This window comes from Phycodurus eques, chromosome 6 (assembly GCF_024500275.1).
Source record: "Phycodurus eques isolate BA_2022a chromosome 6, UOR_Pequ_1.1, whole genome shotgun sequence".
Taxonomy (NCBI): Eukaryota; Metazoa; Chordata; class Actinopteri; order Syngnathiformes; family Syngnathidae; genus Phycodurus; species Phycodurus eques.
In genome coordinates, this window is record NC_084530.1 from 22,393,006 (window position 1) to 22,417,534 (window position 24,529).

Consider the following 24,529-nt stretch of genomic DNA (forward strand, 5'->3'; position numbering starts at 1 on the left):
ACTTTTGTTTTTAATTCATAACTGTCTTTTTTGTCACATTATTACAACTTTCTTCTTGGACTTTTCGATTTCATGCTTCTAAAACACTTTTCCCCCCATGTGATATTACTATATTCTGATGGAACTGACCTTTGAAGTAATATTTCATGACTATTCTAACTTTTTCTTTTACGTCTTTATTTTCATACAAGTCTGACTTTTTCCCCCCCCTCATCATTCCTACTTTATTATTGGAAAAGTTTGACTTAAGTTTTGTAAAATTGTTACTTGTTCTTATATATAATTTAAATAACAAAATTATAACTTTTTCGTTGTAATATTTCAGGTGTATTCTTGTAATGTTTCAACTTCCTTCTCATGAAAGCATGACTTTTTTCTCATACAACTATTCTCACAAATGTGTTTTTTCTTCTGTTATTAAAAGTGCATTGTTGTAACATTTTGACTTCCATCTCCATTCTCATGATTTTTAATATATTATAAAGGTTTGCTATTTTTTTCTCATATTACAATTATATTTTTGTAATACTTTTTTATTCTCATGAAATTATTTTTTCCTGCTAATATTCCAACTTAATTCTCGTCATGTTTCGGTTTTATTTTTGTCATGTTTTTGACACGATTCTTGTGAAATTACATCCTCGTCTAATTATGCAATTTTTTGTAGAATTCCGACTTTACTCATAAAATTATGACTTTTTTCTCATAATTATTACTTTATTGGCCTAAAATGATGAGCTCTTGCTTAAAAGTACAACTTCTTTCTCACAATATTTCAATATACTGTATGTCATATATCATAACATAATATTTGTCCTTTTCCTTTCAGTGCATTCCTAATACTCAAGATATCCGATTACCATTCCGACACTTACTCCCTCTCTCTTTAGAATAGGTCCTCCCAAGATAGCGCCCAAACTGCAATAAGAAATGTTTGTTATTGTGGCAAAGTGACAACAAGGGGAGCCACAGGTCAGTGCAACATTTTGGTGGCAGTTTAACAGCATAGAGTGAGTTGCGGATGATGACATAGTGCAAAGTTGTTTTGACTCACAGGTTCCTTCCCACCCATGGACTGCATCCAGAATTTGTGGTCACCCTCTGACAGAGCCTGCACTGTGAGAGCTGTGCCTGGCCTGAGAAACACCAGAAAATTAAGGCCATGGAGAACACCGGATTTCAAATAGCGGCCATCCCTCTAGAAGACATTGTTCGCCAATTATCACTGGGTGCGTCAGTCAGTAGTAAGTGTAAATACCTCCGTTTATAGAGGTTTATAGATGCTATTGTTTACACAAGGGGTTGAACTGATTAGTCGAATACTATTCCGCACCGACGTTTAAAGCTTGAAGTCAACAAATTGCCAATCACGGGTTTTTGGCATCTCGTCTTCCGCCAATTTAGAGGAGACTTCTGACTCTACACTGCTCTGTGAGCAGCAGTTTCTGACTGACCACTTTCTTTCATGGTACCTTAAGAAGAACTGCGCTTTCATTAACAAATTCCTCCACAAGCATGACACTGCACCATCTCAAAGAAATTCATGCAGAAACTCCCCAAAAACTCAAGTTTAATGGATGTAAGAATTGTGAAGCTGCTACCAAATACGGGGTCGTCAATCAAAATGGAAGTTGACTTGCTATGTTTTTGATTGAAATAGCTTTTGATTTCAGTAAATATGACCCCCTAATGCTGTAAATGGAATAAATGTCTATTTTCAGTTATTTAAAACATGTCAAATGGCTTGAAAGTCTGTTGTGCCTAATAATATGGAAGAGTCATTCTAAGTTTTTTATTTTTCCAGAAAATATTATCACTGGGAGGTTTGTTCAAAAACATGTTATATTCTGACCATTGATGACTTGAAAATTATGTTGACTGTCATTTGTACGACCTATTTAGGAGAACCTGAGAAAAATATATAATTTGCATAATAATTAAGAATGCAGTGTATAAACCAGTGTATGCTCCTGGCATGTAGACATATTTAAAAACTGAGATCGGTAGCAGTCATATGCAAAATATGCAATTCCATCCTAAAATACAATAAAAGGACAAGTGAAATACAAACAGCAAAACAGAGAAATGTTTAATTTTGGGAGCCTGCCTATTATGTCCCATCTTTCCTCAGCTCAAGGACGCTTCCCTCCAAATGAACACTTATGGCCACTATTTTTCGGAAATATGGTATGAGCCGCCATTTCACAAAGATAAACAAATTGAACCATACCGATCGGTAATGTCGAGCTCAAGGCAAAACCTCCTGTCCAGCATGTCTGTCGTTTTGCGGACGCAGGACTTAAGCGTGACTGACTCCATCTCACCCTGAAGAGTAAAACAAAAAAGAGAAAACGCAAGATGACAACAATTTCGCCAACAGGCCTGAAAGTCTGAATGTCCAATTTGTACACGTGCACACTCACACTCCTTCCACCAGATCTGTGGTCAAACGTCACCATATGCAGGATCTTCTGCTCTTTGACAAACGTGCAGTAGCGTTTTACCCAACTTGAACCGAAAGGAGGTGGCCCTGCAAAACCGAAAGAATGCTATGGATCATGAGACACGGGAGTATTTAAATTATTGTTGTTAGCATGATCGTATACACTATATATACTTACTATCCAAGGACTGCTATACCTAACCACTGGTGATCATGATACAACAAGTCCCTGAAGTCCTACTGCACTTAGCATCGCGTTTCACCCTCATGTTATGTTGAGAGTCAAATTGACACATTTTAAAGTTTAAAATCTACGGATGAAAAACATTGCTTTAAATGCCCCAAAAATTGGGAGATAAAACTTCTGCTGGTCTAATCAATTGTTACTCTTTTCTTATTATTTATTTTGGAAATTACTTTGGAATTCCTAAAAACCCATACATGGCATATTAAACCCCCCGATATGCTGCAGGTCAAATTGACATTTTAAAGTTAAAAAATCTACATAGCTCTGTGGTAAAATATAATCATAATAGTCTCTCTTTTACTATCTATAATTTTTAATATTTCAAATTGACCCACAAATATTTTTAGTATACCCAAAAAAAATAAAACCTTAACAGGAGTGTTAGGATAAATTTATTGACACAGAAAAGAAATTGGGATTTTTCCAATATTCACGAAGAAAATGTATATTTAGTAAAATTTTAGTAATGGTTTTGGGGTGTGGTAATTGTTTTATTTTTATTTTTTAGATGAATAAACCAGCAGTTTTGGTGTGCCAAAGAAACAAACATAGCTGGGGGCTTAAATCAAGCCAAGTGGTAATTTAAAAACTACTCATGATAGTACAGTGGCTTGTCAGGGAAAAGGAAATTAGCACAGTAATGTCGGACCTAGTTGAACTAGTTTGTAATTCTGTGTCGTATTGTTATTAACAGTTGTTTATGCATGCAGAGAGCAATATTTACATTGAGCATATCACAGAAACCAAATAAGGGTTTGAGCCAAGGCAAAAGAAAGGCCATCAAAACGTTTGCACTTTGCTATGATATTGGAAAAGGAATCTTTACGTTTTTCCTGGACATAAAGGTAGCCCTCGCAGCTGATGGGGCTTGTCTGTCTGTACTCTTGAGGCGCCTCTCGGATCCTTTTCATGAGTTCGTTGACCTCTGAACGCGTGCCCTCGAATCGACTCCTCGTCTGTGAGGGAGGGACCGCGACATTTGCAATGATTACAGAAAAGGTAGCTGGGCAATCCTCCTGAGTGCACATTTGGCCGCTATTTGGAAAACTGATTTCATGCCACACATTTAGACAGCCATCCATCCATTTTCAACACCGCTTATCCAGGTTAGGGTCGCGGGGCACTGGAGCCTATCCCAGCTGACTTTGGGCGAAGGGCGAACTACATCCTGAACTGGTCGCCAGTCAGTCGCAGGGCACATAGACACGGAGAACCATTCACACTCACATTCACACCGTCACTGAGTGGGAACTGAACCCACCAAAGTCAGGCGAGTGTACCACTACGCCATCAAGGACCACATTTAGACATTTACATTGAATTCATATTTATGGTCTTCATAACGTGTCTGTGACATGCTTCTGTCAAAATATCCCAAGGGTCAAGAACTACAGCACATTTTTCACCCTCTATTTTGAGAGGGCGGTCTAGTCTCATGCGAATGACCAAGTGCTATGTATGGCTTTCACTACCAGGGAGTAGAGAAACTTGTTAAATGTGTCCATCCATCCACTTTCGATAGCTTCTCATCATTCAAACTCCAATGGTTTATCAAACCATTTTTTTTCAAGTACAAGTACAGACGTAGAGTATCGGCGTCAATGCATTCCTGGATCTTTTTCATAAAAGTATTTACTGTAGCCTGATTATGACTTTAGTACTGCGTTAGCATTAGACTACACCGCGACTACTAATTCAGTATACACCGCCACTGTAGGAACGCAACTCCATCGTAATATTTAGAACCCACTGTACCCTCTATATCAGTCTAGTACAGAGAAACTATAAACAATAAGTTTGCATTGTTATTACTTACATTCTGAATATTTATCTGTAGTGCGCGTTTATAATGGTCGAAGTCCTTGGCGAGCTCAAAACCCTGGTGATAAAAAGTGAAGACTGTCTGAAAGAAGGCCAGCATCTGCAAAAGAGGACGACGGCACGTTAAAAACGACAGCACTGTCATGTGACAGAGTAGACCATATATACTGCATATACTGTACACTACTCAATTCAACTATGTCTGTACCACTTTAACAACAACTGCAGCTGTATATACTGCATATACTGTACACTACTCAATTCAACTATGTCTGTACCACTTTAACAACAACTGCAGCTGTAAAAGAATGCTGTACATACATCAACAAGAAAATCATTAAAATAATAATACATTCCTCAATAACTAAAAATATTATTTTCTAATTAAAATATACAAGCTCTCCGTTTACATTGGCATTTAGCATCCAGGAAGTGCAAAGTTTTATTCCCTCTTGTTGCACATATGTGAAGCTGTTAGTAAATGAGAGGGACGAACAAGATTGAAGTCTCCAACGACCAGTATGAGGGGGCCAGGATTATAGAGGTCTCTGCCCGGGATGCTGAAATTGTAATCTCGCGATCATAGCGTGGATGACATCACTCACATTTGCTACAAGATGGGTTTGAATGTAAATAAACAACTGCAGTTATCTAACACACATACGGAATGATTGGCTTAATTGTCCTGTCACATTTAGTAGTCTCTCTCAATTCACTTTGCTTCATTTTAGCTTGGTCTCATGCTGTTAAAATGTGAACAGTATGATGAGCAGGACTTTTTAAATAACAATAATAATAACATTGGTCCATTGATGGCTCAAACAGCTGTTGTGAATTATGCCATTCAGCTCATTGTTAGGTTGTGCAAAAAGTACAGAAAGGTTGCACATGTGCATTATTACGTGTAAATTAAGTTTACGTGCAAAAGTTATTGAGCATTTTAGGTTCATCGTGAAATTTCCCCTGAATATTATTTTTGGTTGAGTAATTCATATGCACTTTTTTTTTTTAGCACTTCCTGCTGACACAGAGGAAAAGTGGACGTGGCTGAGGACAAGGGAAGGGTGCATGAAGTAGGACGCTAAAGCCACGCCCCCAGTAGGTATTTAGCGCGGAGGTATTTTCTTACCACTTGACTGACTGGGAGCATTTCCGGGGTGTGCGTTGTGCAAAACAACATCGGTTTGGCTAAAGGATCCCCGAAAATGTCACCTACGAAGAGACATGCTTACAAAGCACAGTTTAAACTGCAAGCTATCAGTTACGCGGACGAACATGGGAATCGACCAGCCGAGAGAGATTGTGGATGCTTTGGCTAACGTGTCTGCTTGCACTGTTGTTCGAGCTTTCGCACGGCAACGAGACTGTCTTGAACCTGCCGTGTTTGATTGAGAACTTGCCCTGCTGTTCATTTCGGATACAGAAGATGAGGACTTTGATGGATTTGTGGATGAGGATTGATAGAAAAATAACATGAGTACATTGTTAAATACTTCAATAAAGTACAACCGAACTCAGTTTTGCTCCCGCTGCCTTTTTAAAAACATTGTTTTAGCATGAATGCATGCCACCGTATGTTTTAAGCTAGCTATGTTTTACCATGCCTGCGCCCAATAATATGTATGTGTTTAATACATGTATGTATGTGTTAAATTATGTGTGTTGTTTTTATTATTAAATTATGTATGTGTTAAATACAGAAATGGACCCCGTAACTGAGACTGCACCTTTTAATACGGTGCGCCCTATGGTCATGAAAATACGGTATTTAGATTTTGCTGGGCACGTCACTCACCGGCTCCACACACTCAAACTTTTTCCTTTCCTGGATCTCCTGCAGCTTGCACACATAGTCCAGCGACTCCTCCTGAAAGTGCTGCCTCATGGTTTCCACCTGGATGTCTGCCTGGAGTGAACACACACATGGCGAGATTCATTATAATCATGTACAGATGCAGTCTGGAATCCGGTGGAATATGTTGCAGTGTGGCTTTGTGGGTCCTCTTCTTGTCGTTGCTCGATCAAAACAGTTGAAATTTGAGCATGGCGCTTAAACAACTGTAAATAACGAGCTGGAAAAAGTGCCTGAGGAGAATGACTGATGCTCCAAGGAGAGTCTGAATCATTCGATCTGACTCGAGGACGATAAATTCAACCAGTGATGACTTGAAAGTCTCATTTATGAAAAAAAAAATGAGAAGAATTCAAGGACGAAAAGAGAAAACCTAAGACCAGCAAGAAGACAGAATACTCACCTTTCTGGGTAAACACTGTATATATGTCCCTGCAACTGGAGGAAGTCCCAACAAGATAATCACCATCATTATGTCTGTGTTATGATCCTGACCGCAGTAGACTATCATCAGCGTAAAATGCTGTTTACATGTCAATGGGACATATAATAATAAATGGCTACCAGGAGGATTTCCTCAGCTTCTGGGCTTCGCTTCAGGGGGTGTATGTAATTGCTTGTATAGAATAGTTGGGGCAGTAGAGTGTCTGCCCATCCATCAAGTTTGAAATTAAACACTTTTTTTACCTTGGCGACTAAGAGTAACTTGACTTATGAGTTTTTGAAATAGTGGTTTTGAAGATTACTTTCAAACTAAACATAAAATAAAGAGAATTAAAAATTCTGCACTTAAAACAAACATCACTTTGCATGTCTGCTAGCTAACACACAATGTAAAATGCCATAGACGGCCTAATGAATAGCATCTGTGGCGGTGCTATAACACTTTAAGCAATGGATATTTGAACAGTGCAACAACACGTAGGTAGACAATATAACAATACTCAAAGGGAAAAATACGTAATGCTCTCCGAAAAGCTTAATATTACAGAAGTTTACCGAGTCACTTGATTGTGAAACTCTTCTTTGTTTATGACTGTATGACTGTATTATAATGACATCTGGTGGCCAAAGTGTGCACATCAGAAGCAACGGATTAATGGCAATTCTATATTTCAATGTAGAAATATTATTTGAGAGACGTGTTTTGAGGTACGAGCGTGCTCAATCAAGAAACTAAACTTGGAAGTCAAGGCAGCACTTTATCAGTATTTAATAGAGTAGCGACAACGCCCTGAGCTAGTAATTCAAACAAGCGACTGTGCGTGATTGACATATTACGAGGTACAACTGAAGCCTATGAATTCTGCCTGTCAACAAGTAAATGTGAGCATCCAAGCAATTGTGTTTAGTTACTAGACTACAAAAAAAATTGTTGTGAAGCTGCACGTCTCGCCATTTTCGATGTGGTTCAGTTCCTTACTGTTTAAACATATATATCCGTCAGTAAAAGATGACTTTACTTTTTCTGGTATGTACCCTATATCTAAATTGTTGGTGTTCTACTCATTGTTGTCCTATAAGCATGCCACTGTGTAGACGTGTACCCTGTGCCCGTGCACCACAAAGTTTAGACAGTCACAATGTCAACAGTTTTAAGTGTCCCCTCTTATCACCTTACATGGACACATGGGACAGCAAAAACAAGCAAGCAAGAGGTGGACGGGGTCTCCATTCAGATGGCAGTATGGATTGTAGCGCACACTGCACCGGCCAAAGTTGACCTCAGTGTTACGGTCAAAGCGAGTGCACACTTCCTCTGCGAACGAGCCAGGAAAATTGTCACTCGAAGGTGCGTCACTGGGAGCCTCGTGGTCCAACAGGGCTTCGCAGCGGAACACCAGAGCCCAAACAAGGAATAACTAAACAAGAGTGCTCAGAAGCTAAAGAGCTATGCTTTGTGATTTGTCACTTGCAATAGCAATACATGAACGGAATATGAAAAAACTTTCAGTCTCTAAAGCAGGACAGAAATAATGTTTCATGATTCAGTTAAGATCACCCAATTAAGTGTTTTGTTAATTTTTCAGCCATATATATATATATATATATATATATATATATAATTTTATTTATTTATTTCCCCCCCCCCCCATGTAAAATACATATAGTTTAAAGCTTATAGTTTTTATAGTTTACTTTCTCCTACTAAATGGGTTAATAAGTCAGGGGTTTTTTTTCTTTTACTTGATTAATTTTTACTACATCACCAATGCATTGATTGTTGTCTATGAATTCTGGCAGGCAACAAGTGACCGGGGAAATATGGCCTTTGTGACCGGGGAAATATGGCCTTTGTGACCAAGTAAAAGAACCGTTGCAATTGTGTAGATCCACATTTGCTCGATTAAAAAGAAAAAAATGTTTTTTATTCATTTCATATGTGTGATTTATAACATGTCATTGGTCAATTGACATTTTGAAAAAATGCAATTTGGTCTATAGTTTATTTGGTACTATTTAATGGGTTTATAAGTGAGTTTTTATTGTATAATTTTTTTATGTCAACAATGCACTGATATTTGCTAATGAATTCTGCCTAGCAACAAGTGGCTGGGTAAATCTGAGCAATGTGACCAGGTAATTCTATTGTATTGATCTATGTTTGGTAGGTTACATATTAAATAAAAACTTTTTTTTAAAGTTTTCTGTATGTGATTTATAACAAGTCATGAAATGTATTTTAAAAAACTACAAACAAAAATTAAAAAGCACATTTAACACCTATAGTTCACTATATTTGGTTCTACTCAATGGATTTATAAGTGATTTTTGCCCTTCATTTTATTAATATTGTATCACTAATGTGTTGATTGTCACCAAAATATATTGGGTATATTGGCTTAGAATTTTACGTGCTTTTGTGCGCTTCCAAATACCTCTTGTAGCTGGGGCTCTTTCTTCTTGGCAGACATGTTGAGAAGCTTCTCAAGCGAGCTGTAGTATTTTTCTGTCTCTTTCTCGTACTTTTTCCTCTCCGCCTAGACCAAGAAGAGCAGTGTAAATCAAAACTGAGGGTGAAACAAAGCAAGCCGATCTGCTTTAGCTGAGAAAAGAAAAAGGCAATAAGCCATCATACAGTACCCTTACTGTACCGAGGTGATCTTTCCTGAACTTCTCCAGGGGTTTCATGAGGGTTTCTGTGATGTTTCTCATCTAGACAGAAGCAGAGCACCATTAACATGCCTCCGTTATTTTACGAAATTACAAACCTCATTAACATCATTTAATGACTCTTCCCCTTTATTGCCAATGCCCATTGCTAGCTAAAGAGTTTAAGGGTCCATTCAATTCCTATATCCGCTCTACTTAATATATTAATATATCTACATTAATTATTCATTTAGGTCTAGAATTGTTTTATTATTATTTAATACTAAAATTATTTGACTAATATATGTATTTAATAACATAGCTAAAAGTTATTCAATACATTTTTTTCACCTGATCTCTCTCCATGACATGTATTTCTGGCACCTTCGAAGGATGAGTAGTTTTATTTTTATTATACAACTAACCTTACTTTTACACTTGCATGACAGCTATCAGTTTAACTTAAAACATTGCCTGTAGGCTGTAGCCTGAATATAGTAAAAAGGATTAGGACCACAGTGGGAAAAAAAACACTATTGAGATTAAAGTCAGAAATGAAATCGTACCAAAATAGTTGTATATTATATATATAAATAAAAATTGCAGTTGACCCTGCCACATTCATGGTTCAGCATTTGTAAATTCATCTACTTGTTTTTTTTTGTTTTTTGTTTTTCTAAACCTGTCCTCCTTTATTTTCTGAGAAAATAACAGAAACAAGTATTACTTTGGTGCAATCTTGTGGCATTTTAGTGCAGAGGAATGATTTTGAAGTGAAATGAGGAACTTCCCTTTGACAAAAGTACTGCTTCAACGCCATTTTGGTGCCAAGGAACTATGTTGAAGTGATTTGAGGAGTTTGACAAAAAGTAGTGATATGCAGCCATTTTCTGGCATGTATAGGCAATTCTTAACATTTACTCGCAGATTTTCGCTATTCCCGGAAGGGCTCGGTCCCCCCATCCACTGCGAATAGTGGGAAAACACTGCATATTTCCAAGATAAAGTCATAATAACACAAGAAATAAAGTCAGAATTTTTTTTTTTTGGGGGGGGTGGGGGGGGGGAGTATAATTTCAGATTAAATGACAATACAAGTGTATGTTTGAGGGGAAAATACATGTCAAATATACAAACTTTGTATTTCACAAATATGACTAATCTTTTTGTGTTTTGTTTCTTTTCAATGTAGCGCAAATATGTACTAAAGAAAGGATTTTATGATTTACATTATGTTGTGGGGGGGGGGGGGGGGTGGAATAATACAACTATGACATCAACCAATGTGACAAGGTCCCACTGTGTATTCACAAATATAAAGGCAACATATTTACCCCAGTTCCTGCAGGGGTACTCCTGAAACAGTGGCCACGGGGACGTGTCTGTGCGTGCTGCCCATCCCACTTCTCTTTACTTTGCACTGTGATGTCATCCCACACTTTTTTTTTTAAATCACACTACTGTCTCGAGCGTTGGGCCTTAAAACAATCAGTTGTCAGCTCCGAGTCATTAATTTGTGACTGTCTTCTAATTACATGACGACAACAACGATGACCAGTAGCCAGTCGTAATGAAGGATTTGTATTTATAAGTGCAAAACAGCCAGTCCTAGGAAAGTGCAGCGGCAGTGAACCTTAGACAGGCAGGACTCCCAACACTATCGCATTAATGTACTCAATGAAGCAGGCTGTTTCTTCCCCCATTTTTCTCCCTGCTGCTGCTGGAGAAAATGAAATTTGCCTCCCGGGACCTCTTGCTCGATGACGGAACAGGACATTAATAGATGCGAGTACCAAATATGGATATTAATACGTGCCTGCTGTTTGGAAATACACACACTCCAACACACACATACATAGGTATTTCCCTGACTTTTTCAAGCAGGCTCTGACTGGTTGCGCACTCACCATCAGCTCTCTTTGGTCTTCCAGGTTCTTGAGGAATGAGGAGAACTCCAGCAGTGACTCATCTGGAAAACACGAGTTTAATGGTTTCTGATAACGTTAGGGGGGGAAGAAAAAAAAAACACTATAAAAGCAGATACAGAGTTTCGTGAGATACGAGTTACCCGACATACTGTAAGAGTTTTTCAAGACACATCGAGAAGCTCTTTAGTTTTTAACTTCCGAGCGCAAACTTGAGATACGAGTGCTGTATGGTGGCACTGACGTCAACTCACTTCATAATAAGCAGCACTTTGGCGAATACTGTAGTGAACAATTAATAAAAAAAGAAGCTTCAAGCTATTAACTCATTCACTACCTGCCTTCCCAGCTAACATGGATATTTGACCATATCTTATCTTTTCATGGTACCGCACTAAAGGCATGCAACTTTAAATTTGGAGTTGCCTGTGTACTGTAAAAAAAAATAAAAAATAAATAAAAATAATAACCAAAAAAAACGGTTGCTTAAAATTTTGCAATATAGGTGTGCAAAAGATGAGCAGCGATATAGCAGGGATCACTGTAGAAGCTTTTAAAACGTTTGGGGTGACATTAAATCACCGTGCTTCGCTGTCAAGAAGACGCACAGGCGTGATTATATTTAAACTCGATGTGAAATGAGTAGCCAGAGAAGAACCAAAGAAGACAAACATTTTCATTTGGTGGCGACACAGGCGGCGGGTAGGATGAAAAAAAAGGCCCCACTTACCGATGCATCGCTCGTCGTCCGTCTTGGCGTCGCCAATGTACTCGAACTGAAACTCTCCCAAGCATTGGGCGAACTTTCTCTGGGCCATCCCCAACTCTGAAAAAAATACATAAAAACTGTTATCAGTAACGCTTATTATGATTAGCATGTTTTCTCAAATAGTGGCCAATCCAGCTCTAGACACTGTATGGCCACCTGAAAAAATGATTCACTTCTAATAAATGCCTGGTTTTTACTCCTCGGAAATACACTTGTGGTAGTTACATTTACTATGTGACACAGTAGTTAAGTAAATACCCCAGGCAATCATTTGAGGATATACAGTATACTTCAACTGTGCTTGAACCAGGGAAATGTACCAATCTTGAGCATTACTAGGAATGCTTGCACTAGTCAAATAATCCAGACTTCAGGTGGCAAATGGCAGTTGAGTAAATGCTACAGGCGGCTATTTCATGAAATAAGGTACAGTCCAACTGGGCTGGGGCCAGGGAAGTCTGCCTTCCTTGAGCATGGTTCGGAACGCTCCTACTACAGAAACAAACCAGAGATTAGATGTCAAGCGTGTTTGAGCATGTACGGATTGCCCAGTGCAGTGGTTCTTTTACACAGAGTACCACCCAAAAACAATTGGCTCTCCAAGTACCAATATAAAGAGCAACATTAAAATACAGAAGCATAGTATCTCTACATATTTATCCAAAACAAAACAGAGTATTTTATTCTTAACCTTGTAATATTACATGGGGGGAAAAAAGCATAATTTTTCAAGAATAAAGTCGAAATGTCGTCATATTACACGTAAAAAAAATATGTGACAAAGTTGCGATATTATGCAGAAAAACAACACCCAAAGGTTTATAGGGAAAAAGTAAAAATATTCAGAGAAAAAAATACCCAATTATCAGAGACTAAAGTAGTAATACTAATAGAAATAGCAAAAAACATATACAGTTATTTTACATGAAAAAAACCTTTGTAATTTATGAGAATTAAGTCCAAATATAACGACAAAAAAATGCATAATTTTACAGGAATAAATTTGTAGAAATACGGTACAGTCCAACTGTGCTGGGGCCAGAGAAATCTACCATGCTTAAGCACGGTTCAGAATGCTTGCAGTAGTCAACCAGGGAAATCTACCATGCTTAAGCACGGTTCAGAATGCTTACAGTAGTCAACCAGGGATATTTACCATGCTTAAGCACGGTTCAGAATACTTACAGTAGTCAAACAATCCAGATTTAGGTGTCAAGCGTGCTTGACAATGGGCACACAAATCATTAAGTGAAAGTGCCCCAGAATAAATATAAAACTAAATGCGTAATCTGATGAATTCACAGCAATGCCAGGACATCATTCTGCATCATCTGTATCAGATGACATCAGTGCCATCAATCTGTCTGGACGTTTCTGATGACATCATGTATTTTCTTGTCTATGAATTTGCCGTGGGTATGTTTAGCAGAAAACTCAATGTGAATTATCAACTTACTCAGCTTTTCAACCACGTCATTTCTATCAAGTTGCGCAACATACATCACACTCATGCATTGTGGTTAACCCCTTTGCAAACATCCTGCTGCACGCTAAAACTTGTGTCAAGTGGTGGGCGAACGATCCACATGCAACTATGGCAACTAGTAAAAGGGAATGACTACAAATAGCTTTCACACACAGGGCAAATAAAAACTATTTCCAGAGATTCCCTGACTTGGCATGTATACGGTGGCATTCCCCCTTGGGAAGCATGGAAGAACGTGGCGAGGGTATTTTAAGACAAGGAGCTGTGCAGTGCAAGGAAGCGTCAGCGTGTCTCTGGAGCGGACTTGACGAATGGACCGGGACTCCGTGGAAAACAATCTGCTGGCAAACAGAGAACCTTTTTTTTGCTGTTCAAGTATCAAACAAAATGTTGCAATCACCTTTTCGCCTCAGGGTTCTATGAATAGTTTTCAAACACATGTTGTGGATTGACATTAAATTCACACAGAACACGTGAGCCGCATCGGTCAGTTTGACCAATGCTAGCACAAAAGGGGCAACATCAATGCACTACTACGGTTTCTCTTCAACATTAGGCTACAGAAGCACATGCGGTTAAAATAAATGGCCAAACTGCGAGTCAGAGGAAGTGGTAAGAGTCATACAAAACATTTTTGCCTATTCATGCCTAACAAGTCTTTGAGAGATTTCCAGAATGTGCCAAAGACATGATGGCAGCTCTTAAAAAGATGTGAATTGTGGCTCATGTGACCCGATACAACAACTGGCAGGAGCGTATTGCCAAAACTTTTTAATTACATGTAAAACTAGAGTGGTACTTAGTTCAGCAATGCCCTCCGTCAAGGCAGAAAAAATCCGAAACGTATGCATTTGATCAGAAAATTGAGAGATGCTCTACCGATCGAATCCCATAGGTGACGATATAGTTGCAATGTGGGTGCCGCCTGCCACTCATGGCATGGCAAGCTTTTTTCACCGCAGCTCCATTTGATGGACTTGATGGGCTGCCCAACACCCAAAAACAGAGTGGTTTCGAGTGGATATTAAACCTGCTTTAATTGTTGATCCTTGGAGGATTTTGACCAAATCGTTGCAGAAATGTTATTAGGTAACCTCGGAATTGTTTTTACTTGTGAAAAAAATGCATATCTTCTTAGTCAAACATCTCTTTAAAATTTGAGGTCATTTGAGACAGACTTGGCTTTGTCAAACTATGAAATGATGTCAGATTTTTGGAGACACCCTGCATATTCAAGGGGACTTTTCCGAGAAGTGATCGCAACCAGCTATCAGTAGAGTGAAATGTCTCCACTACCAACAACGGTCAGGAAAATGTTATGGCAGCATAATATACTGTAGTATATGGAACACTGCGATTGACTTTGAACTGATTGTTAATCTAGAACCAATCTTAAACACACACCAGGCTGGAATCCAGAGTAGGGTGTGCAAGTCCATAAAAGGTGACTCTTGTCGTGGCGCTTGCTGCACGAATAGCTCTTACTTTGCAGCACGTGGAATGACTGCAGTCTGGTTGCTAATGGTAACTGTCAGGGAATATGCCACCTTGCCCCTCCGCTAGTTTTAAACTCCATGTTTTTTTTAATCCTTTACCTCCCCCTGACATAACTTCTCTAGCGAACTGTTGCACAACTGCCAGTGTTTTTACAACCACCTTGTCAAACATTACATACGACAAGGCGGAGTGCCTAAGAGAGGATCTTTTGGTTAATATGAAAATATGCTAAAGACATCATTTGTCTCACGTGGAGACAACTTGTTCATGTTTTTTTTATGGTGCAGCTTGATTTTGCCTATTGGATCTCTTGAAGCCTGTTTGGAAATATGCAAGCCCTTACTCTGACAAATCCAGAGTAGGAACTTCATCAGCTCACACTGATGGGACAAATATGTTTTAACAACATTACACTGAATCCTGACACACCTTAACAAAGCAGAACCAATACTCATACATGATTTGACGTCAGACTGTAAAGTCGATTTGTCAGTGTATCTGTCCAGTCAAAACCTTCTATCTCCACATAAGGACAGTTTAGACTTTTTGAATAAGCAACTGCTAAATAATCATCTATCCATTTCCTCTACAGCTCGTCATCATTTTGGAGCCCATCACAGGTGATTTAGGGCGGGAGGCGAGGTATACCCTGGACTGGTCGCCAGCCAATTGCAAGGCACATGTAGACAAACAAGCATTCTCACTCACATTCACACCTATGGGCAGTTTAGTCTACAATGAACATTTTCTTTTGGGTATGTGGGAGAAAACCCACACAGAACTGTCTTTCAAAACACACACTGCCACTTAGGAACATGAAGACTAATAAAGCCAAAAAAACTCAAACAGTCAAAGACAAAAGATGATCGCCATTACTTTGTTTTAATGAACTGAACCCTGACATCCTTAGAAATAATAAAGTGTTTTGATCAAATGATTGACAAGGTATATTTTTTGCTGAACTGAGTTTGATTTACTATTCAAATCAAGTGGCTAAATTATTGATTAGCTACAAATTATGTACGCTTGTCATGGCATGTTGTTACTAATTATACCTTGCTACTAGGGCTAGTATGAGCCGGTATCAGATTCCGATGGTATGATAACAGAGCAAAAATACGGGCGGCTTCACAGTATTGTAATCACAAATCTAAAATTAATTATTTTGAGATGATTGAGTTTATAACAACTTTCTTTCATTTAACACACTCTGTAGGTACATTACTAAATGTAAAATAAAAAGAAACAAACCAATTTTTTTTCTAAATAAAATAATAATGTAGAACAATAGTAGCAGTACTAATAGAAACAGAAAATGAGTAGCTACATCTCTGCTCATCTCCACTTTGTGAAGTCACATCTGGCATTTCCCATGCTAGTCTGCTAGTTCGCTAATTACCTGTTTCGAGGGCAAGTCTAAAGTATTTATTTCACCAATTGTAGACAGGCTAACTCCCGTAACTGGTTGCAAAGACAGCGTTGTAGTAACATATTAACGTTACCTTGGATTTGTTGGAGAGTGATGGGTGGCACTCTCGTAAATCTGACCTTCTTCCTCTACAAACCCGCAGTACTCTTACAGACTGTGCGCACCACCAACGGGAGCAGTGTGCCATTTTGTCTGTACTATCAACTCAAAACTGAATAAATAAACAAAAATAAAAAACTGGTCATACCGCTGATGGAAAGTTTCAAGTTTAAAACCATGGTATATCTTGAAACCGATAACCAGCCCATGCCTTAACGGTACATGTATTTGTATTCTTCAGTATGGTACAAAGGTACACACAGTTCCCACATGTATTAAATAATTACATGTTGAGTAAGGGACAGGTGGCACGGTGGACGACTGGTTAGCAGATCTGCCTCACAGTTCTGAGGACCTGGATTCAAATCCCGGCCCTGCCTGTGTGGAGTTTCCACGTTCTCCCCGTGCCTCCGTGGGGTTTCTCCGGGTACTCCGGTTTCCTCCCACATCCGAAAAACATGCATGGTAGGTTAATTGAAAACTCTAAAATTGTCTGTAGGTGTGAATGTGAGTGTGAATGGTTGTTTGTTTATATGTGGCCTGCGATTGGCTGGCGACCAGGTCAAGGTGTACCCCGCCTCTCACCCGAAGATAGCTAGGATATGCTCCAGCACGCCCGCGACCCTAGTGAGGATAAGTGGTTACAGAAAATGGATGCATGTATGGAGTAAGGGAAAGGAAGTGAAACTGCCTTGCCGCACTTGAACAAGTACAGCACAGCTCAGCAGACTTCACTGCGAGGGAGATGTAAATATGATTTTTTTTTTTTAAGTTACAATTAATTCAGCAAATGCTTGATAATTTTCCCCCATTGTTAATAAAATGCATTAATGTCCATTAAAGGAAACATGAGCATTTTTCCACAATTTAAATCAGATTCCAGGTGTCTTGATCACGTTTGTGACCTGCTTTTGCAAGACATGCGAGAATTATATGTCACTACATACCCCCAAACTTTTGTCTTGGTGAAATTAGGCAGTGTCTCGTGCAAGCAAGCGACTATATACTCCACCGCATTTACTGCTGGTCAATGGCGAGTCCGGCTTTCGTTACCATGATGATCAGATTCCTTGCTAGGGACCTGTGACTAGGCGAACGGCTTCTACTTGCGGATGCACAGTGTGTAAAGAAAGAAAGAAAGAAAGAAAAAAAACGAGTGTAATGTCACACAGCCATGGCTTGAAAATGTCCAATCTTCACCCAGCCATTATGTAAATTAGCCAAATTGTGACATCAACATTTGCAAAATTCAGAATGGCTTGCTCACAGTCACATTTGAAGATATATGCATGCGTGATGCCCTGAATCACATCCGGTCGGCCATAGTGCGATGATGCAAGCCTTGCACATGTCTAGCAGAGTGAAGGGCGGATGGTTAACGCGGGCTGTTATGAGGACAAGCTGTGTGGACTTCATTACATAAAACACAAGGAATGAACGCATGAGATGCCGGCATTAATCGGCAACAGGCGGCATTCGAAGATGCAAAAGTGCTTTTGTGTCCCTGATTGAAGAAATTTAAAAAATAAAAGTTTGCCTAGAAAGCTGCTGTCTTTATAACGATAAGAAAATCATCTCATATACTACGCGCGCACACACACACACACAAACTTGGGTACACCAGAGTCCAAGGCCTAAAGCTCTCCGTGTTTTGTTTTGTTTTGTTTTTGCCTTTTAAAGCCAAAGCATTTTGGAACAAACCTGGGAACCGTCAAACTTGGCTAGTTTCTCCGCAGAAAGCCAGAGACCCACACTCTTGCCGGCTCAAGGCGATGAGTCATGAGTCGACTCCACCTTGCAGCCATCTGATGTTACAGGCAAGCTTTTCTTTTCTGTGAACGGGCTGAAAAACATTGAAACAAACAGGCCTGGCTGTGTCGCATGGACACGAGTGCCCCTATTCAGAGAAAGAGATGTGGAGTGCAGGACCACAAACAATTGCGGTGCATCTTTCACAGCACACAGAGAATACCAAGATTCATATTTTATTTAAAATTCAAGTTTTCATTAGGTTAGTTTATTTATTTATTTATTTTTAAACAGGGGTGATAGGCACTACAGAGTCAGTCCCACCATACACCAGTAGCACAGCCGCAATCCCTGCTCCTACCCTGTACAGTCGGATCGTGTTGTTTACCCACGCTAACGCAGTAGTAAAGTCATAATTACAGTAAATGTGTATGAAAAACACTTCCAGGCCATAAATATAAGAGTCAAACGAAAAACGGTAAGCACTGAGTCAACTGAGCGAGCCTTCTTGGGCCACATGACATATTGTTAGGTTGTCGCACAATTCATTGTGGTTCATTCGTAACCTGCAAGCCACCTAACCTCTGGACAGTTGTAAACTGAGTAAATGTTTTCTACCCCAAAATAGGTCATTTTGTGTCAAATTAGATCATTTTGACCTGCACTCCAACGGTGGCGACGTAACCCAGATTTGTACCTAACTCGGAACACGGCGTAGTCTGTCACCAAGTTCCGCTAGGACCCTTGTGAAGTCATTATTATAGTAAATATTTGTGGGAAAAATACTTTTAATCCAATTAAAACAAGTAACATTAACTAAGAATGTCTTTTTGTACCATGTGAGAATGTATTCTTAAGCCGCTGCGCATACTATTTAATTGTACTTCGTTTGTAACCTTGAAACCGCTTATATTGACACAGTCGTAAAAACCAAAATCCCTGGAGCAAACCAATCCAACTCTAATGTCATATACTGTACTACTGTATTCCTTCTGTTGTTTTCTGTTTCGCGTTTTCTCATCTGTCCCCTCTCAAACCTTGTTCATCCATCTTCTGCTAGCTTTTAAGACAAAGCTGAGACTGTTGCCTGAGTTTAGCAATGCTAGCCAATGACAGGGAAAACATTTACTGCTGGAGAGCAGTGCATCCGGGTGGTTTCAAATGTTTCCCCCAAAACAAAGCAGAAAGGGAACATATGTATCAAAGTTTAAAAGCTGAAGATGTTCTCTGTGTATCCGCCCGATGTGGTCTGTTTGTTTTGATTGCTACCCCCCTCCCGTTGGTCGCAGCTCACCTTCCCCGGACATTTGAAGAGCAGCACGACCCCTTTGCTTTGCTTTTCCACAGACCCTTCCTGTTTCACTCTCCCATATTTTCCAGTGCAAAACACGGATCCACTCCCACCCCCCTCCAACTTTTGCCCTCACTGCAGCCTTGCCCGGAGATCATAACCCCCCCGTTGTTCCCTGCCCACCGAGGACACATTACTTCATCCGACTCTTCCTGATTCTCAGAACAAGTTTGGAGAGTGAAGTCATGCTGGAAGGCCTCCTGGCAGCAATGACCATGCGGCTTGTCACAGATGTGCATCTGTTTTTACGGCGAGAGCGGTCACACGTTGTTTCTCCAGTACGAGATGAAAACCTCGAACATGGGGCTAATGCGAGTTTAATGAAAGGCTGTGATGTGGCTCTTTGGCAAAAGTTGTAATGTGATTATAGCGGGCAGTAGACCGGGCCAAAGCATACGCAGGCCGGCTAGTCCTAAAACCGAGACCCTTGCAAAGCTGACTCTTTTCTAAGGAAAAAGGCAACTGGCGCAAGGAAGTCCGGCTGCGGAAATGACGTTCAGATTTTGAACTCTCAGGTAATTCCAGCAGGGGGACGAAGAGGTCAAAAGCAAACAAGGTCTTCAGTCAGCTACATGGCTCATACTTTTCCAGTGCAATGAACCATATTATCAACATGTTTCCTAAGGACAACAGGGGTGGGGGTGTACAGACAGAACACAGTTCCTGAGAAGGAAAGCCGGAGAAACAGAAGCGCATCTGCTTGTTCCTCCTCTCGTGGACACTTCCATGTCAGCGCTCTCTTGGCCCCCGGCATCCCCTCTTCAAGTTTCCTCTCAGAGCCCAAGGACTTTCCGAAGTGGGACATCCTCCCAGCTGTGGGAGTGGAAGGGAGTTGCCGAGAAAGAAACGTCACACTGTAGTAACACCGGATCGTTCCGAGGTCAAAACGTGAGCAGTTTTTCATCTTTTTTTTTTTTTTTTTTTTAACTGCAACACAAGCATTTGGGAAAAAACGTCATCCTAAAGAGAGATAAAACATTGCTTTTACGTTGTTGGAAATGGGGAAAATAGGAATCTTAAGTTCTTCTGAAGTGCATCACAGTACAATTGACCTCGCTCTAACCTATAGTAATCTCCAAGGTCACGTTTCCAGGGCCAAAAAGGTTTTGTCCTAAACAGTAAAAGGATACAACAGCAGCTTCTTTAGCCCCATTGACATCAAGCAGAAGGAATAGTACGTATTCATTGTGTTGAGTGGAGTTGAACAAATATCTGTCTGTTGATACATCAACAACAAATAATCTTCACTTACATGGTATACGACAATGTAAGAAGACACATTTTTGTGTTAATATACTATACCCCACACAGGCTTAATTACTGAATTCTAAGGTAACGTTCCATGGCCTGAAATGTGAATTAACTGTAAAAACCTGAGTTAACTGGAGAGAAGATGAGCTTCCTGGTGAGTCCCTGGGGTCTAGGTCAACCGAGGTTTAAGTTAACTCACATACAACCCATGTCCAAAATGTAATGGCTCATGAAAGGCAAAAAAAAATAAAAAATCATCAAAAAAGCATGTGACTTTTCTAACTCTTACCAAGATATCAAAAGAATCATCGTCTGCTTTTTTATTATTATTGGTTTATAAAGGTCTTTGGTCCTGATTTGCCTTTATATGGACATTCCAGGACACTCTGGGCTTTTCTGGCAGTGGCATTTTAATCTTCCTTAAAAGTTGGATTATTGTTTTATTAGTTCATCGGATCGGCTTCAGTCTGGCTGGATAAGGGCTCAGGGAAGAATCCCCTGAGCCCGTACCTTCTAGAACACTGGTATTTTTTAAATTGTCTCTAAAGTAGGATCATTGTTTTATTACATTGTTAAATTAGTTTAATTTCAGGTAAAAGGTCAGAGAAAATCTTGAGAGCAGTTCTAGGTATCGGATATAATAGGCAGTAAGTTTTTCCAATTGGCGACAAATGATGGTGCATTAAAGTGGAATTTCTTGCAGTCTGCCTGAACAACTTGAAGCCGGTCTGCCTAGTGTGAGTAAGATGAATTCCCTAGTGTCATTATTGTTTGGACCCAGTCCAACAAACAAAGATTTTTTCTTTTCCTTGTGTCAAATGTATTTTACGTCTCAAATGGTTGTACTGACATTCGGTACTCCTGCACTAATCTAACGATAGCCAATTAAAAATCTGCACGACTAGCCTCTTTTACACAGATCCCAGAGATGTAACAGAAAATGTGGGCATTTATCTCAGCAAAGCAGCGATATTATGACACTACTTCCCACCATCACAGTCTCCAAAATACTTGTTGGACAGCAACAATTGCTATCAAATGTTTCCTTTTTGGCTTTCCCTTACACACAGCACCTTCTTACCCCGCCTTTTACGGCTCTGATAGGACTTCTAAGGCCAGTCTTTTGACACAAGAGATCCCTCCAAATTCGGTAACAATGTGTGCTTTCACTGAAACACGGTATCTCCCAATCAATTAGACCATAGTCAGCACCTGCATCTGGTGTAACATTAAATACTTGCCGGACGGCGGGAGAGACGAGTGTCAGGATTACCATCTAGTAATTTAAACAGCTTCGTGCACTCGACACTTGATGTGTGCAAACTAAAGTGTTTCATGCAATCTAAACATTTTAGACCAGTCAAACATTGTACAGCGAGTAAAGGGGAGTGTCCTGCAAGCCTTGCCAAGCCAAGTTAGCTTGTCTCGCCCTTAAATCTCTGAACCAATAATTGCCCCTGGAATAGGTCACATAGTTTCATAATCAATTGTTTTCTATTTGTTATGGAGGATTTTAAAAAGGTGTTTGAAGTGCTCATTCCACGTTTTTTTTTTTTTTTTATATTCCACAAAGATGGCAGCCACTTGTCACGTTGCTACTTAGATACAACCTACAAAGACAGTCTTTCATAGAGAGATCCCACAAAATTGCCACATCACAGGCGAAAAAGAAGACCAGCTGGCATTTATCCCGGTGAAACAGGATTTGGCCATTAACTGTATGCGCTTCAACACAGAGACCAACTGAAACTAAATGCTGTACATAAATACAAATCAAACATAAGACAAATTAAAAATAACATAATTCAGAGAGAGTAAAACAATAATAAAGAGTTGTTGATAGCCGAGCCACAAATTGACTTTAAGGTGGGTTTTAAAAATGGAGAGTAAAGGTGCTTGCCTAATTAGCACTGCGAGGTTGTTCCATAGTTTGGGACGAGCAACAGACAGGGCTCTATTCCCCATCAGCTTCCGCTTAGACGTCGGTACCACCAAGAGGAGCTGCTTAGCTGACTTGTTGCACCGGGCATCACACAATTAAATAATTAGATGACTAGCGTTGGATGTGTGTTACAAAATACAAAACTTGAGGTCAACATAAACATCTAATCATGTCCTCCAAGCCTTCTGGTACCGTCAAAAGGTACCATCTCGCCTCTTGACTCCAAAACTACCTGTTGGCCTAGAATTGCCAGGTTGCCTTAATCTCCCCATTCCATGTAATTCCTGGCAGATACATGCAGTAAAAGGGAGAAGTAATTTTGTTTTATGAAGATAATAATGCTGTTTTGATGAAGTGCGTTGATACCACATTTGGTATTATTGATAAAGTGACTGGATCACCTTGGCATGAAGGGGGAAATGTAAGCTTCTTTGTGCAATCCAAAATGAGTTGCGTAATCTCAACTGCTTTATTGCATTTTACATAAGACTCAAGTTATACACAAAGAAAGGGGGAGTGTCCTGTAAACCTGAAGACCTATCAATCAACTTGAGCCCAGATGATCAACGAGGGTTCAATGGCAAGGAGCGCTGCTGAACCTAACGAGTAGACTCACGTTTGGTGGCATTGATGAGGTTCTTGCCGTCCTTGTACAGCTCCTTAATGAACCTGTTGGTTTTGTCCAGCTCCGCTTCGTGAGCCTTGATTTTCTCCCTGAAGCAGGGACTGTCCAGATAGCATTCGCTGAACTCCAGCGGGTGCAGTCCCATGTCTCCGTTTGCTTCTCGACTTCTTTTGGAAAGGGGAGGGAGAGGGGGGAAAAAAACAAATAAACTTGTTAAAACCGGGGGTAAAACCTACGCGTTTAAGGTCAACTATCCCGCGAACAGCATAGCTACTAGTTAGCTTGGCAGCGGCTAACGTCGTTTAGCATGGTTCACTGCTTATTTGACACACGCGCAAGTGTTGTCCAAATTTGAAGGGCAAAGAGCGGCTAGCAAAAGCGAGGCGCGGTGTTGTTAAAAAACGAGGTGACTCGGAAGGAGGTCCACACTAGGGCGGGTGTCAGAAAGTTGCCGCGTCCATGTTTTCTTTGCACTCATCAAACGGAGCCCAGCTCGCAAAGTGACAGATTGAGAAACTCTGCTGACATCTGCGTGCGTGTAGCGGAAACTTTTGCCAAAGAGTGCTCAGGGCCGTCGAGATCATTACAACCCACCACTCTCGCTTTCGCACGGCGAATTGGTTACAATAGCTGTCAAAAGGCACAAGAGGAGACTACATGATAAAAACCTACATACAAATAATAATATCCTAACCTTAGTAATATTCAAACGTCTAAGGAAACTTATTTGTTCAAATAGCCTTGTGTCTTATGAGCTAGGTAATAAGACTTGGCGATGGTGTTTTGGGGAACTTTCTTGGTCGAGTCGAAGAGCTTTGGGCTTTCCAAATTTGTCTCCCCCAATTTGAATTAACCCTGTGGGCTCTGTGCTGGCTATTTGTATTCCTTTTTTAACCATTTTAGCTCTGTTTATGCAAATGTAATAAAACTTTCCAAGGTTGTGGATGTTT

General features: G+C 39.9%; 1 protein-coding gene across 4 annotated transcripts in view; it reads right to left on the reverse strand.

The window, feature by feature from the left end:
• Window positions 1-24,095, reverse strand: part of arhgap10 (Rho GTPase activating protein 10) — a 68,502-nt gene extending 44,407 nt beyond the window's left edge. For 2 of the 4 annotated variants that reach the window (XM_061679419.1, XM_061679418.1), the window contains exons 1-12: window positions 23,571-24,095; window positions 12,112-12,207; window positions 11,364-11,425; window positions 9,448-9,519; window positions 9,243-9,344; window positions 6,307-6,417; window positions 4,507-4,611; window positions 3,517-3,646; window positions 2,424-2,530; window positions 2,231-2,325; window positions 1,055-1,136; window positions 876-918 (exon numbers count right to left, since the gene is read on the reverse strand). In XM_061679419.1, coding sequence (XP_061535403.1) covers window positions 876-918; window positions 1,055-1,136; window positions 2,231-2,325; window positions 2,424-2,530; window positions 3,517-3,646; window positions 4,507-4,611; window positions 6,307-6,417; window positions 9,243-9,344; window positions 9,448-9,519; window positions 11,364-11,425; window positions 12,112-12,207; window positions 23,571-23,724 — 1,159 coding nt within the window. In that variant the 5' untranslated portion in view covers window positions 23,725-24,095. Of the gene's footprint in view, window positions 1-875; window positions 919-1,054; window positions 1,137-2,230; window positions 2,326-2,423; window positions 2,531-3,516; window positions 3,647-4,506; window positions 4,612-6,306; window positions 6,418-9,242; window positions 9,345-9,447; window positions 9,520-11,363; window positions 11,426-12,111; window positions 12,208-16,635; window positions 16,759-23,570 lie in introns of those variants that run through there. The other 2 variants (XM_061679420.1, XM_061679422.1) reach the window with 2 other exon arrangements.
• Window positions 24,096-24,529: the final 434 nt, after the last annotated feature.